This window comes from Chlorocebus sabaeus, chromosome 20 (assembly GCF_047675955.1).
Source record: "Chlorocebus sabaeus isolate Y175 chromosome 20, mChlSab1.0.hap1, whole genome shotgun sequence".
Lineage (NCBI taxonomy): Eukaryota > Metazoa > Chordata > Mammalia > Primates > Cercopithecidae > Chlorocebus > Chlorocebus sabaeus.
The window spans coordinates 5,615,162-5,631,675 of record NC_132923.1 but is presented as its reverse complement, the minus strand read 5'-3'; the positions used below and the strand labels follow the sequence as shown (position 1 = coordinate 5,631,675).

The following is a 16,514-nucleotide window of genomic DNA, read 5'->3' as shown; positions in this document are numbered from 1 at the left end:
TAGAAAACTCAGAAATAAAGATTCACACCTACAACCATCTGATCTTTGCCAAGGCTAACAAAAAGAAGCAATGGGGAAATGACTCTCTATTCAACAAATGGTGCTGGGATAACGGGCTAGCCATATGCAGAAGATTGAAACTAGACCCCTACTTTTCACCATATACAAAATTTAATTCAGGATGGATCAAAGATTTAAATGTAGGACTCCAAACTACAAAATTCCTGGAGGAAAACCTAGGATATATGCTTCTTGACATCAGCTTTGGCAAAGAATTTTTGGTTAAGTTCCCAAAGCAATTACAACTAACACAAAAATTGACAAGTGTGACTTAACTAAACTAAAGAGCTTCTGCACAGCAAAAGAAATTATCAACAGAGTAAACAGACAACCTATAGAATGGGGAAAATATTAGGAAACTATGTATCTGACAGAAGTCTAATGTTGAGACCTGTAAGGATCTTAAACAAATCAACAAGCAAAAACCAGATAACCCCATTAAAACATAAGTGAAGGACATGAACAGACACTTCTCAAAAGAAGTCAAACTAGCGGTCAACAAACATGAAAAAATGCTCAACATCGCTAATCTCCAGAGAAATGGAAATCAAAACCACCATCAGATACCATCTCACACCAGTCAGAATGGCTAGTATTTAAAAGGCAGAAAACAATAGGTGCTGGTGAGACTGAGGAGAAAAGGGAATGCTTACACACTGTTGGGAATTTAAGTTAGTTTAGCCACTGTGGAAACAAGTTTGGAGATTTCTCAAAGAACTTACAATAGAGCTACCATTCAACCTAGTAATTCCATTATTGGTATGCACCCACAATAAAATAAATCATTCTGTCAAAAAGACACATGCGACTGGGTGGGGTAGCTCACGCCTGTAATCCCAGCACTTTGGGAGGCCGAGGTGGGCAGATCATGAGGTCAGGAGATCGAGACCATCCTGGCTAATTTTAGTCTCTACTAATAATGCAAAAAATTAACCAGGCCTGGTGGTGGGCGCCTGTAGTCCCAGCTAGGCGGGAGGCTGAGGCAGGAGAATTGCGGGAACCCGGGAGGCGGAGCTTGCAGTGAGCCGGGATCTCGCCACTGCACTCCAGCCTGGGCTACAGAGCAAGACTTCAACTCAAAAAAAAAAAAAAAGAAAAAAAGAAAAAAGACACATGCACTCATATGTTCATTGCCATACTACTCACAATAGCAAAGATATGGTATCAACCTAGGTGCCCACCAGTGGTAGACTGGATGATGAAAATGTGGTACATATACACCATGGAATACTACACAGCCATGAAAAATGAAATCATGTCTTTTGCAGCAACATGGATTTAACTGGAGGTCATAATCATAAACCAACTAACACAAGAACAGAAAACCAAATACCACATGTTCTCACTTATAAGTGGGACTAAACATTGAGTAAACATGGACATAAACATGGGAACAACAGACACTGTGGACTACTAGATGGGGGAGATGGGGAGGAATGCCTGAGTTGAAAAACTACCTATTGGGTACTATGCTTACTATCTGGGAGGCAGGATCTGTACCCCAAATCTCAATATCTTGCAATATAAGCATGTAACAAATCCACACATTTACCCCTTACATCTAAAATAAAAGTTGAAAAATTTTAAAAAGTTATTGCTATTATGTTAACAAAGGAAATAAAGTAGAATTAAAACATCACTCAATTATTCCAAAAATAAGTCAAAGTAAAGCAAAAAAATAGCAAATAGCAAAATAGACATGAAACCTAATCATATCAATAATTATACTAGTGTAAATTGTCTAAACACCTCATTTTAAAGGCAGACTATAATATTAAACTAAAAAAACCCCGCAAGAATTAGCTGCATGGTATCTATTAAAAATTAACTTTAAATATGGGGGTACAAATAGGCTAAAAGCAAAAGGATGGGAAAAAATCGCATGCTAACACTAATTGTATTAATACATTAATATTAGACAAAGACTGTTTCACAGTAAGTGATTCGACCAGGGATACAGAGGATCATTTCATAAGGATAAAGTGGATAATTCATCAAAAACATGAAAATTCTCAACACTTATCCACCTAATAATGAGCAATTCCAAATTCTGGAAGCAAAACTTGATAGAATTGCAGAAGAAATGGATAAATTCATAATTACAGTTAAAGATTTTAATTTCCCTATCTCAATAATTGATAGATCAGATAGACAAAGAAATCAGTAAGGATATAGAGGAATTCAGAAACATTATCAATCAAATTCACTGGCAGACATTCATACTGTAAAAAATGTTAAAAAGAAAAAAAAAAGTCCTTCAGGCAGAACAAAATTGATACCAGGTGAAAATATGGCTATATAAAAATGAATGAAAAATCCTGGAAGTGGTAACTGAGTATTCTTTTGATACCAAATCATAAAAAGGCATTTCTAGAAATGAAAGCTAACAACCAATATTCCTCATAAACATGGATGTAAATGTCCTTTGCAAAATTTTAGCAAATCATATCAACAATCATGATCCAGTTGGGTTGACCCCAGAAATATAAGGCTGCTTCAACTTCAAAATTCACCTTATCAACAGACTAAAAAAAAATCACATTATTATCTCAATAAATGTAGAAAAATCATTTTACAAAAATTTATGTGTGTAAAATCTCTCAGCAAATTAGGAATAGGAGGGACTTCCTCCACCAGATAAACAGCATTGGAAAAAACCCATGGCTAAAGTAATCTGTAATGGTGAGAGATCGAATACTTTCCCCCTAAGATCTGGAATGTGATAAGGATATTTTCTCTCACCACTTGCACTCAACATTGTACAGGAGGTTCTAATCAGTGCAATTAAGCAAGAACAAGAAGTAAAAGAAATTAAGATTGGAAAGGAAAGAGTTAAACTATCATTTTTGCAGACAACATGATCATCTATATAGTATATCTGATGAAATCTACAAAAGAGATACTAAACTAATAAGTGAGTCTAGCAAAATTTCAGGATATAAAATTAATATTAAAATTAGCTGTGTTTCTATATACTAACAACAATCGGAAACTGAATTTTTAATCTAATTTTTGGCATTCTTTATGTATTTTATCCAATTTCACTATATTTAGTTGGTATTCAAATATACCTTGGAGTTTATGGTCACCTCTACGATCATTTATTTATTTTTTGTTATGAATGAAGGACTTTCTTAGGGAGATAGAACATGAGTTAATTAATTTTCTAATTTTTAATTGGAAGCAAAACTCTGCTACCTAATATAAATCTCAAATTAAACATGAGGTAAAAATTTTATTGAGAAGTTTATTCTATTGTTTTTGCTACAGTTGCCTACAGAGTGACAGTGAGTAGTGGAACCGAGGGCCCTAGTACTTGGAAGGGAATAATTGACCTTTATAGGGTGCACCATACAACTTCAAATTATTATAACAACAGCAAAATCACATCACAGGGTAGGACCTAGACACCCACCTGGTTTCCTCTGGGCCCTGGCGTAGTGCAGCAGAGCAGCAGCAGCAGCAGCAAGGCTGAGGATGCTGAGCACCAGCCCCGTGACTCCCGCAGTGGTAAGGCCTGTTCTGTTCCTGGAAGTTCCTGAGTAGAGGGAGCTGTACTTGAGTTCCAGTGGCACAGGTTTTGGATATAGACAAAATCATGCAAGTAGAGTGAGTATGTTCCAGTTTCTGATTCCTCCTGTAGCGTCATTTGTAATTTTCAAAACTATAGCACATGAAAGGTATTTGACAGCATCTAAGATTAAAATGTATTTCCTTTCCCTCTCCCATATAAAATCAATACCAATCTCCAGAAGTCCCAAGCCTTGGGGTGCATGTTCAAAACCTCCTTGCTGCTAGTAGAATTTGTACAATCTGTCAGATAACTATTTTATTTACCATAATGGTGACCTCTAGCCCAGGTACTACTAACTCACCTGTAACATTGAATGTCACCACTTCACTGCGCTGGGCCCCCAGGCCATTGTCAGCCTCACATGAGTAGTTGCCAGAATGTTCTGTAGTCAGAGAGAGGTTGAAGGATGCCCCTCCTCCAGAGTGGGCCGAGCTCTTCCCCAAGGTGTCATCCTTGTGATAAAACCAGTACAGGATCGGGAAGGAGCCTCTCAGGGACTCACAGTGAAGCTCCAGCAGGTCCCCCACCACAGCCTGGGCCCCAGGAGCCCTGAGGGTGAGGATGGGACGAGACACCGGAACTGAGGGAGGAAAAATAGTTCACTGGCAGTTTTGCTTAAGTAGGTATACAAGAGAACTTAATAAAGGAATACAAGCATAGTTGAGTTGCAGGAACATGCACCTGGATTCTGGAGAACCTGGGCTTCAATCCTGTCTCTATCCTTTATTAGCTCTATAAGCTTGACTGTTTAAGAACTTTTTAATTTCTCTAAGTCTTAGTTTATTCCTCTGTAAAACTGAGCTAATGATACATTATATCTCAAGCTATTGTAATAAAAATCACATTGTATGTAAAGTACTATAAAAATTGGTTATTATTATTGATAAAAATATAACTAAAATCAAGGTTTCTAAACATTCCTACACCTGAATCTTAGCTCTAAGACTGAGACTTCCATACCTATCTAAAGCAAGACCCGTTACTCTCTACCTAATCACCTTGCTTTATTTTTCTAGATAGCATTTAGCACTACCTAACATCTGTCTATGTATCTATGTATCTATGTATCTATCTATCTATCATCATCATCATCTATCATCATTTTATATGATTCCCCAATAGGATAGAGAATTATCTGTTTGTTCGTTGCTGTATTTATGGTTGTTGGAACTTTGCCTGGCATGTAAAATTTATGCTCAATAATTGGTGATTGAATGGAAAACTGAATTGAACCAAACTATCACAAAAATATCCAGATATAGCTCTAGCAACAATGATTTCCATTTTAATGAACAATTAAAGAAATGGCATAGTGGGAAGAATAGAAAGCCCTTAATATGGAATGTAAACTGTAAGATTGCTGGTTCTGCAAAGTTGTGAGGAAAACTGGATGAACCAATCTGTGTGTAGTGCTTTAGATATAAGCTGTGTGCTTTATTGGCAAGGGTAGCTTGGTAAGGATCTTAAGTTCTGCTTTCCATTGGAGATTGGCTAAAGGGAATGAGTGTGAATGTGGAAACTATTCACTGAATGGCAATGATTAAACTTGAAAACGAGCCATCTGCTGGCTGCAAGAAAGATGGCACCAGCTGCCTCATCAGGATAGAGGTGCCAAGTCCCGATATTGGAAGTGTAGAGTTCTTGCTAAATTGAAACTGATGGTTTGAATTTGTCCCGTTCATATAGCCTCTGCAATATGAAGTGCCCTGGGCGGGATGCAGAGGGCCTCGGGGGTGAGTCTTTTATATGGTGCTTTGTGATCTCACTGTGCGTTTCATCCATGTCTCTTGGTGTTCGTATTCTGGGAAGAGAGATTTCCAACCTCTTGCATCCCCTCCTCTAGGGCTCATGGGACCTCTGGTTCTGAATGCATAGTCCTCTAAAATCAAAGAATTTGAAGACTGAAAAAGACCATGGTTATTGTCAACTTAAGTGGTCTCCAACATGGGCTGTAAGACACCTGATTGAAGTGTAAGAAGAAAATATGACAATGTTTAAGAGTATTTCTTTTTGAGCTTGAAATTTAAAAAGATATTCAGCTTTACTAATATTCATGGTGGTGCTCCTGCTCAGGTAGATGTCACATTCTATATTGGGATATGACAGGGTTTCTTATGATGGCAGGGCCACCCAGGCACAGAGAGTGGGAGAGCAGTGCCTTGGTTTGTTGGTTAACTCTCAACATATGGAACATAATGCCCTTTTAATTGGCTACTTAAGTGTTTTTACAGATGATTTCAATTTAAATCATAAAATATATGTTTTAATTTAATTTCTCTCTTTCTTTTCTTTTTTTTTTTTTTTTTAGACAGGGTCTCACTCTGTTGCCCAGCCTGCAGTGCTGTAGTGCGATCATAACTCACTGAAGCCTTGACCTTCTGGGTTCAAGGGATCCTGCTGCTTCAGCCTCCAGAGTAGCTGGGATTACAGGATTTTGCCACCAAGCCTTGCTATTTTTTTTGTATTTTTAGTAAAGACAGGGTTTCGCCATGTTGCCCAGGCTTGTCTAAACTCTTGGGCTCAAGCAATCCTTCCTTGCCCTCCCAAAGTGCTGGAATTGCAAGCATGAGCCACTGTGCCTAGCCAAATCATAAAAACTTTACAATGCTTTGTGATGAGATTTGGAAGTAACCTCAAACCTTTTTGTATCACGTGAAAGTTCATTTATCTTGTGACAAAGTTCTAAAAAGAGGAATTAAATGTAAAGATAAGTTATGCATTTTTCCGCAAAGAAAGATCAGTATTTAATTTTTGTTGTCTTTTTGGTGATCAGTGGCTACTGACAATGTTAATACTTAGCAAACACTTTAAAAACTGACCTTTAACAGTACTCATATTGTTAATGCTTTTCTAAACTCATGCTACAGAGATAATATTTTGGAATATAGTTGTTTAAAAATATTTAGATTTCTATGTGGTCTTATTACCAGAAAAATGTAAGTCAGTCAACTTTAAAAATTTATATCTGCACCTTTAAAAATCCATGGAAACAGAACATGGCAACCAGCTTATAGCTCTTCCAAAGTTTAAACACATTCGATAGAAATTCAACATGCAGTGGCTGGGCGTGGTGGCTCATGCCTATAATTCTAGCACTTTGGGAGGTTGAGGCGGGTAGATTCCCTGAGCTCAGAAGTTCGAGACCAGCCTGGGCAACATGATGAAAACCCGTCTCTACTAAAAATACAAAAAAATTGCAGAGTGTGGTGGCCTGCCTCAGCTACTAGAGAGGCTGAGGCAGGAGAATTGCTTGAACCTGAGAGGTGGAGGTTGCAGTGAGCTGAGATAGTGCAACTGCACTCCAGCCAGGGCAACAGAGTAAGACTCCATCTCAAAAAAAAAAAAAAAAAAAGGAAATCCAACATGCAGCACTTCCCACTTACTTTACAAGAACAACTAGTAAACATCAACAAAAATATAAACTTATTAACCAAATTTCAATGAAAAGCCTTGCATAATTAGACTACGGGATTGAAAAATGAGTATAATGGAATTGAAAGAGCAGCAGTGATGATCTGCTTCCACTTGGATCTAGATATATTGGTAAGATAAAGCTTTAAGCAGTAACAGACACTAAAACTAATAGGAATAAGGCCAAACTCAGAACCAAACCTCAAATAATTGTACCACCATAAGTAAACTAAGATTTTCAAAGTAAATGAAGCATATTCAATTATAATAATTTTAGTCAAGTATTCTAAATCAAAGATTTAAAAATATTTCCTTCCTTCCTTCCTTCCTTCCTTCCTTCCTTCCTTTCCTTCCTTCTTTCTTTCTTTCTTTCTCTTTCTTTTTCTTTTTCTTTCTTTCTTTCTTTCTTTCTTTCTTTCTTTCTTTCTTTCTTTCTTTCTTTCTTTCTGTCTGTCTGTCTTTCTTTCTTTCTTTCTTTCTTTCTTTCTTTCTTTCTTTCTTTTCTTTTCTTTTCTTTTCTTTCTTTTTTGACATGGTCTCACTCTGTCGTCCAGGTTGAAGTGCAGTGGGACAATCTTGGCTCACTGCAGTCTCAACCTCTTGGGTTCAAGCCATCCTCCCACCTCAGCCTCCCAAGTATCTGAGAGTACAGGCGCATGCCACCAAGCCCAACTGAATTTTGTGTTTTTTTTTTTGTAGAGACAGGGGTTTCTCCATGCTGCCCAGGCTGGTCTCAAACTCCTAAGCTCAAGTAATCTGCCCACCTCAGCCTCCCAAAGTGCTAGGATTACAGGCATGAGCCACTGCACCATGCCCCTTATTTAATTTCTATTTCTCTGTTTGTTTTGCAATGTGCCCATTAAGTTAATACAGTAGTACATGTATATAATTAATACACAAATATGTTATTAATATACACATTTGTGGGGTGTGTGTTAAACAATTTTGATGGAGAGTGGTGTGGTATCCAGAATTCTTGTACCCCCATGATTTGCTGAGTCAATTAGTTTATAAGAGAGGAAAATAAGCACAAGACTAGTAAGAAGACTTATTCAAGGTTAAACAAATGATATTTTCTTGTTCGAAACTGGAGTCTCTGTTTCAGCACACTGTCTGGCATTCCCAGATTTTAATACTTCCTTAAATCATTACCCAAGTTTGGCCTATAGGAAGGATTATTATTAACCAAAATGTCATAAGTGTTCTAATAGTTTGGAATCATTAGAGAACAAGAGTCCATGGCAAAATCCTGAGAATGTACGGGTTTGGGTCACTGATAATTATTGCCGTATCTCTCTTTTTTTGCCACCTTTTCCTAGGTCCCAGTGCCCTCTCCCATCCTCCAAATGCTGAGCACTTTGGGATAACCACGACTTGGACTGGAGGTTCTCTTCGAAATGATTGGGCACGTTGCTAATGGTTCTTCGGGGCTGGACATGGAAAATACGAGATGCCCTGGTGCCTCTGCTGAAGGAAAATTTTGTTAGGGGATACTGAGAACATCAGTTTAAATGAGACCCAATCAGAAGGCATTTGAAAAAAGTGAGAAGGTTAGATTGGTCATTAGAATCCGGAGGCCATGAAACAGGTCTGCTGCTGTGATCCTAGTGGCTGGCAGAGAACCCACATGAAGACAGACACTTTAATGATCCAGGGAGCCAAGTGGAAATTTAGATAGAGATAGGGGCAGAAAACTATGGCAAGGAATGATCCAGTCAGTTTTTCCTGGGCAAGGGAATTCAGAATTTTCCTTTGTCAGTAATTGCTGACCCATCACATATTTGGTATTCTGGTAAGCCTTTGTGCCTCCACCAGAAAAAAACAAAAAACAAAAAACAACAACAACAAAAAAAAACCCAGAATGCGGTATATGGATGGTCATTGATGACAATTATAGAGGAATAATAATAATAAAAAAGAAATGGTCTAAGTTACTAAATGTGTAGTCACAAGGAACAATCCCAGTACTCCCAGGCGTAGTCATAAAGAGTGGGAAGTCTATTGGGATATCAACCAGCAAATAGCCCAATGGAGCTATTTCTGAGAAGACATGATCTCTTGCATTGGCTGTTAACTGCTGTGGGTATGTCTTGCTTACCTGTGACCCTGAGACTCACTCCATGACTGTGCTGGGCCCCCAGGCCATTGTCTGCATCACAGGAGTAGTTTCCAGAATGTTCTGCCGTCAGAGAGAGGTTGAAGGAGGCTCCTCCTCCAGAGGTGGCTGAGCTGTTCCCCAGGGTGACATCCTCATGATAAAATCGGTACAGGATCGGGGGAGAGCCTCTCAGGGACTCACAGTGAAGCTCCAGCAGGTCCCCCACCAGAGCCTGGACCCTGGGGGCCCTGAAGGTGAGGACGGGGTGAGACACCGGAACTGAGGGAGACAAAAGGGCTGTCAGAGAATTCTGATGTTTGTGACAGATGCACAACCTCTCTCAAGGAGCCTAGCAATAGATATGTCCCTTGTCCCTTGATTGTTTCTGTTTCTCACTGATCACATTTTTCTCATCTAACAATCAGAAGCATTTCCCCAAAACAGTGAGAGTTAATCCTGGGTAATTTTGTTTTCATCACCATTCAGTCTTCCCTACAAGAAGTAAGGTCCTTCAACTTATTTTGCCATCTTTCCATTTCTTGGATAGCTTTTAAATCTCATTCTCTCTCTCTCTCTCTCTCTCTCTCTCTGCCCCCCTTTCCCTCCCTCCCTCCCTCCTTCCCTCCCTCCCTCCCTCGCTCCCTCCCTGCCTCCCAATGCCTCTTTTAGGAGATCCTAGTGGCTGACAGAGAACCTAAACCCTGGCCTGCAACTAGAGGCTGTGTGAAAGGAATCGAAACTTACTTCTCACAGTGACTTGAATCCACCTGCTGAGGATGGGGCCGTGAACGTTGTCAGCTGCACAGTAGTATCTCCCTGCGTCACTCTCCTTCACCATGAGAACATGCAGCTCTGCCAACAGGGAACGCTGGGTCTTTCTACCCAGGCTTCTTACTCTTCCTTCTTTGTGCCAGGAGAATGTGACAGTCCCTGAACCCTGGGCTACTGAGCAAATAAGGACCATATTTTCTCCTTCAATCAGCTGCCCTCCAGTGGGCTGGATCTCTAGATTCACATTAGACACAGGGACTCCTGGGGGAACACAAGATGGCATGTGAAGGTCCTGATGGCGGGGACATCAAGGTCAAGGGGAAGGCTGGACCTGCCATGAATAGGCCAATAGCAGCAGGTGCAGCAGGCAGAAGCCCAAAGTAGGAAATAAGAAATTAATTGTGTATACTATTATGAAGGAAGCAACATCCCTCTCACTCCCACAACAATTCCCATCCTTGGGAAATGTGGGCAACAAGTCCATAATCTCCGTAAACCCAAAGTTTTCTGGTCACATTTTATATGTGTTTATCTCTAAGGAATCTTTGATGCATCAATAAACCACGAAGTAAAAGAGAACACTGAAGATCCTCTATTTTGAAGATCAAAGTAGAATCCAAACTCTTCTCCTATTCTTCAAGACTTCTCCAGATTTACATCCACGCCTCCATATCTTTCTCTGACTATTACCGTTCATATTCATCTTCCCCTTTTCTGACTATTTTGTTGTGAGTTTAGGTCACCAAATGGAAGCACCACAGGGCCCTCTCAAAACTGCATGTGTTCAGCTGTGCTTCTAGTTGTCTCTTGATTCATGAAAGAACTGATCTTGTACATCTCTGTAACCCCATAGGGTTAGGCACTCAGTAACTGATCAATAATTACTATTACCTGACTCAGGTGGAAGAAAATGTTCTAGGGCTGTTAAACCAACGTTGAGCTTAAAGAGAGAAGATTACCAGAATAGCTGGACACTCCTCTCTGTTATGTCTACCATCCTAGGGGTGCTGGAGTTGTCACTGGTCTGCCTTCCTCTCCCCAGCTCTGACTCTGGAAGAGCAACCCCTTGGACACTCACTCCGTACACGTATCTGAGATGTCAGGCTCCTTTTTTTGATGTTGTGAGTCACTGTCTCTGTCTCACACCAGTAAGACCCAGAGTCTTCAGTCCACATGGCAGGGATCTGGAGTTCGGGGGACGTGCTCCAGCCTGATCCGAGGGTCTGACTATCTCTGAAGAAGGAGAATTGCAGCTGGACTTTTGGCCTCTGTGGAGAGAGCTGGGTCTCACAGATCAGGGTCATGGGACTCCCCTCTATGGGCGTGGAAGAGCTGACTCTCAGCACAGGATGTAGAAACAGCTCTAATGAAAAGAAAAAAAACATAGTCCCCAGGGTGGTGAGGCTCAGAGTTCCTAGAGAGATGTACTTCTGTTCTCAGCACCAGCCATCAGGAGATAGAGAAGCATGCAGAAAGAACAATCTCCTTCCCATGGCTGAGCCATAGGAACCTCTTTATGAAATTCCCACTGATAAACACCTTCTCTTTATCCTCAGTTTCCCTACCAAACCCAATAATCCACAGGAATCTAGCCATTACCTTGAACTTGGATATTTAGGCTTTTTGAAGTTCGTTTAATTGGTACTATGGAAAATATCGTACAAGTAGCAGTACAATGATATTTGCTATTGTCCCTGGAGACTGAATTCACTATGATGAAGTCTAAATTATAACTATTAGGAAGCTGTTTTCCATCTTTGTAGTAAACCTTTTCACAAGCGTTTTCATCTTCTTTCCCCTGACATCTCAGGGTGACATTATCTCCTTCAAAGACAGGATGTGAAGCCTGCAGGATCGGCGAGTCTGCAAAGAGCACAGGAGCACACTCAGTTTATACCCTGCTGCTTCTGCCTTCACTCCCATTTCCACCCATGAGGCAAGAGCCATAGTTCTATACACACCTGCAAATGGCCCCACCCACATTGTCATGTGGCTCCAATACCTTATTCTTCCTTTCCCCAGGAGAGCGAACCAATTCCCAGAAAACTTTCTTCAGAAATCCTTACATGTCTTTACACAAAAGAGGAATCCCAGACTTAAACCTCTTTGTGCCTGATGGCCCCTGGGTCACCCATACTTCTTTGGAGGGGAATAGATAGACAATCCAACATCATGCTGCTGCCCTATCTCTTTATTTTCCCCAGTGGAGTCAGCGCATCAAATATCCCCATGTCTGCTTACAACTCTGCCTGGGATCCCTGCATTAACGCAGCCCTCAGACATTCTGCCTGGTGGCTTGACTTTAGACACTCCCCTTCCATTCCTCACCATGTGAAAATTCCACATGCACTGCATCACTGAGGGAGGATCCTCGGGTCTTGCATTGGTAATTTCCAGACTCCCTAATCTGGATTGCGTTATGTTCTGTTTTCCAAAACTTCTCATCGCGATACCAAAACGTGTGTCTGCGGGCGGGGGAATGTGATATTCCCCTGCATGTGAGAGTCACTTTTTCTCCTTTGAAGGCTGTGGACCATGGAGGATCAAGGAGAAGTACAGCTTTTGGAGCTACCCCTAAACAGGAAATAGAAAGATAAAGGCAGGGGAAGGTCAATGGGAGGTGGGCACAGCACAGTGGGAGCCCAACCTACAGTCAGGAGTTTTCCTGGACTAATTTCCAGTCAGGACCAGGGTGGAAAATGGAGCAGAAATAACCTGGGGAAATGCCTGTTCTTCCCCAGAAAGAATCTGTTCTTCCTCACCCATTTTCTGGAGGTGAGCAGATGGGTATTACAGGGGAGAGGTCTCGGGTTCCTGGTATTGCCTCAGAAAAGCTCAGGAGATGTGATTTGCCATTGGGCAAACACTGTGAAGGCCTCAGAATGTGGCTGATTCTGAAATTCTCTTGTCCTATGCATTTCTGTCCAGATAAAGGTGAACCTGGGATGTATATACCTCAGAAGTAGTTTCTAGACTCCAGAAAATTACTTCCTACTTGTTAACACTTAATGAATAAGATTTTCTCACTTGTAGTACTTTTATATCTTTCTTAGTTTGAGAGTCTGTGGGGAAGGCAACTTTACTCTCCATGTAAGCTGGGCACAGTAAACAATGGAGGGACATAAAGAATTTAAATGGAGGAGGACGGGCTGCTTGAGAAGTCAAACTTGTGTATGGAATTGCAACTGACTGACAGGCATGGAAGTGAGGTGTGGCGGTGGCATGAGCTCTTTTTGGAGATTTATAAGGATTCTGCTGTAGCATCTTCCTCCATGAATGGGAGCTATTTCTATGTCCTTTGATAGCAGCATTAGCTTGGACATTCAGAAGGAGATGTATTAGAGAATATGGAGATCAGAGATGAGATTCCTTCATCATCAGCCTCTTGCCTCTGCCCTTTGCTCTGCAAATGTTTCCTTCCTCTACTCTGAGGAATCCTGGTAATGTAGGGGAAAAAAATTCTGGAGACTGAAAAAGTCGGAGGAGGCTCTGTTCACCCAATATAGTAGCAGATGTGATCCCAGAGCATCAGCACTGCTGATGGGATGCATCCCTGCAAGCGTTGGGGCAGGCTGTGTGGGCTGAGGGCACCCATATACAGAGACCAGAGGGGCAGAGAGAAGGAGAAACTTACCTGATTGTTCTCTTCTAGGAGCTGTGAGGGAGCAGAAAATGACAATCAGACACTCTCTAAAACATTTTTTAACAACCTAACCACAACCGCTTCTTTTGTTTTTCCTTATCACTTCTTTGCTCCCTTTTTATATCACCCAGAGCCCCTAAGCAACAAACAAATGGCCTATAAATTATTTTACAAACGTGATGGCTTGTGTCCAAGGCCTGACCTCATCTCTGCTATTATTTACTTGGCCATGGCACACTTTATTCTCTCCCCGTCTTCTCTGAGTGCAGGGTCAGACAAAGACTTGCAGAAATGGTTTATGCTCCCTTCGTTCCTTGGGCTTCCTATTGTTCCTCTCACTTTTTCAATCTCTGATTAAATTTTGGCTTAAAACTTCTAGAAAAGAGTGATGTTTCTCAGTAGACCTTCCTTCACATGCCTAAGTTTTTAGAAGTAACTGTTTATCTGAACAATTATTTAGTCTGAGGCTTAAGAGGAAGGGTGGGATATAGAGTTGTGGTTTGGCAAAAGGAAAAATCCAAGTTTCCTGTGAGGGGAGAAAAGCAGCGGATGAGAAACCAAGGGCAGGATATCTGGCTTGCTCTGATGGTTGCATTTGGAGCCTCTTGGTTGTCCTGGGAACCCAGCTCTGCTCACTTCTCATCCCTTGCTATCTGTCTCTGAACCCCAAGTAGAAGCAGAGATAGAAGCCCCTGGAGTTTTTCCCTGGTCACCTTTAGGAACGGAGGCCCTGGTCCCATTATAGTCCATCTGTTCACTCAGGATCAGCAGCAGCAGCCACAGAAGCATGGGCATCGGCCGGGCAGAGGTCAGAGAAAGTCTTTCTCACCAAAAGCCGGACTTGTCTCCAGGAAGGACGGCAGGAAGCCGCTACTCAGATCAGACCTGCAAGAATTAGAAAAGGGAAGAAGAGCTTAGTAACATATCTTGCTTTGGGCTCTGAAAATGTGAATGTGGCTACCTTCCTAAAGGCTGTTTGTATCTCAATCCTGGTAGTGATATATTTTTAGAAGTTGGGGCTCATCTTCCAACAAATGCAGTCTCTCAGGAGTAATGTCTCCAAGGCTGTGCCTGGGTTCTCTAGAAATGTGAAGTTGTGGATTTGCTAATATTCAAATAATTCTTTCTTCATTTTTCACATGGAAAACCCCTTCACTACTTTGTCTTCACACAGCCTTTGCTTCCGCGTGCAGCTCCTAATGTAAGCAAGCTTAATGAGCATGGTGTGAGTCACACAGTCAAGATGTGTCAAGCATATGCCTTTTTGACTTTCACATAAGTTGTCATGAGGCTTCTGAACAGGAAAATAATACAAATTTACAGATTAGGGACTGCTCGTAATCTCACCCAGATATGCAAATTAGGAGATAAATCAGCAAGTGTACCACCGTTTTTAAAGCCAAAGCCCTTCTCAGAAAGGCCTTCCCTCACTTCGCAATCAAAGAGGTTCCACCCCATTATTTTGTTTCAAGTCCTTTGTGTTTTTTTCACAGTTTTAATAATAATTTGCAATTATTTTCTCTATTTCCTTGTTTGCTTTTGCGTCTTCTTTCCCACTAACATTTAAGGATCCCTTTTCTTACCCATTATATCCCCTGCACCTCCAACTGTTCTTTCTTGAAAGCATGCCTTCAGTAAATACTGTTTGAGGGACTATTGAATAAAAACTCTGAACCAGTGTTTCTCAACCATTTTTTCATTATTGCTCCCCTAAGGATCTTTTTTAGACATTTTTGTTTTTAGCCACCCCCTTTTTCCGTGAACATTTAATGCCACAAATATACTATTTATGCGTTTATGTGCTGCATGTACAACTGTGTTTGATACATTAAAAAATTAGGTTTTTTTTATCTTCCCAAGAGTCAATTCTTGCCTCTTTGAGGGTGATATCACTTCTGTTAGGAATGCATGTTTTAGACTTAGAGGTAAGCCATTCTTAGGAATCTACCTACCAGGATAAAGTTGCCATCATTCAGAGACCTTTACATTAGAAATGGAAGATGATCTCAGATCAAATGTCCCATCCTCAGGGTGCCCAACCTTGGCATGTAATGGAAAGAGGGTCCTCTTTTTTAAACGAATATTATTATGTTCTTTCTCCTATGGAATTCACCAAATTTTATCTTTCTCTCTATATTTATGTGATTGTATAATACCTGTTTTTCTCATTAGATAGTATTGCAAGGTTTGGGAACAAGCCTGGTTTGTTCTTTATTTTGTTTCAATGCCTAACAGATCACTTGTCACATACCAATTTGTCAATAAGGACTTGCTGAATGAACGACCAACAAGCAGTAAGGAACAGTATGACAATAGAAGAGGATTGGATGTGTTTCAATGTGTTCTTAGTCACTCCTGGTTAGAGATTTCTCCAATATTCTGGAGAAGATGTATTGGTTATATCAATTTATTTAAATTAAACTAAATTATTTATTAAAATTGTACCCAATTAATCCATAGTACAGGGTCCATTAATAATTGTAGAGTATACTGCCACTTCTACTGAGAGGCATTCTCTGACCTCCCACATTTGGGCTGGGTGTTCCTCTCATGTGCATCAATAACACTTCAATTTCCTTCACCCCAGAGCTGATCACAGTGAATTGAAACATCCTGTCCCTTTGATGGTATTTCTCAATGATCTAAGCATCTTTAGGGAAGGAAGTGGTTAGGGCTTATTTTTCATTTTTCTGAGGACAGGATGGTCATCAACAAAAGGAAGGTTCAGTGGGATATGGATAGCTTCAAGAATCAGTGTGTCAATTCAGACTAATTCGAAACATGAATAAACCTCAAATTCACTTCGTGCTCAAAGGTGAAGATGTTGTTGATGACTCTGAACTGTTGTTTCCTGTGGTTGGAAAGATATGCCCAGAAAAGAGTATTTTGAATTTAGTTGTTCATCTGTAGCCAAAAGTGTTACATTTTTCTACCTCTGTCTCTGAAGACAGGGACTA

The 16,514-nt window shown here is 40.6% G+C and overlaps 1 protein-coding gene across 2 annotated transcripts in view; it reads right to left on the bottom strand.

The window, feature by feature from the left end:
• Nucleotides 1–14,824, bottom strand: part of FCRL3 (Fc receptor like 3) — a 29,090-nt gene extending 14,266 nt beyond the window's left edge. For both annotated transcript variants that reach the window (XM_073008247.1, XM_007976652.3), the window contains exons 1-9: nt 14,271–14,824; nt 13,549–13,569; nt 12,243–12,488; nt 11,514–11,777; nt 10,993–11,277; nt 9,888–10,175; nt 9,144–9,422; nt 3,936–4,214; nt 3,476–3,598 (exon numbers count right to left, since the gene is read on the bottom strand). In XM_073008247.1, the coding sequence (XP_072864348.1) occupies nt 3,476–3,598; nt 3,936–4,214; nt 9,144–9,422; nt 9,888–10,175; nt 10,993–11,277; nt 11,514–11,777; nt 12,243–12,488; nt 13,549–13,569; nt 14,271–14,352 (1,867 nt within the window). In that variant the 5' untranslated portion in view covers nt 14,353–14,824. The remainder of the gene's footprint in view (nt 1–3,475; nt 3,599–3,935; nt 4,215–9,143; nt 9,423–9,887; nt 10,176–10,992; nt 11,278–11,513; nt 11,778–12,242; nt 12,489–13,548; nt 13,570–14,270) is intronic.
• Between the last annotated feature and the right edge of the window lie 1,690 nt (nt 14,825–16,514).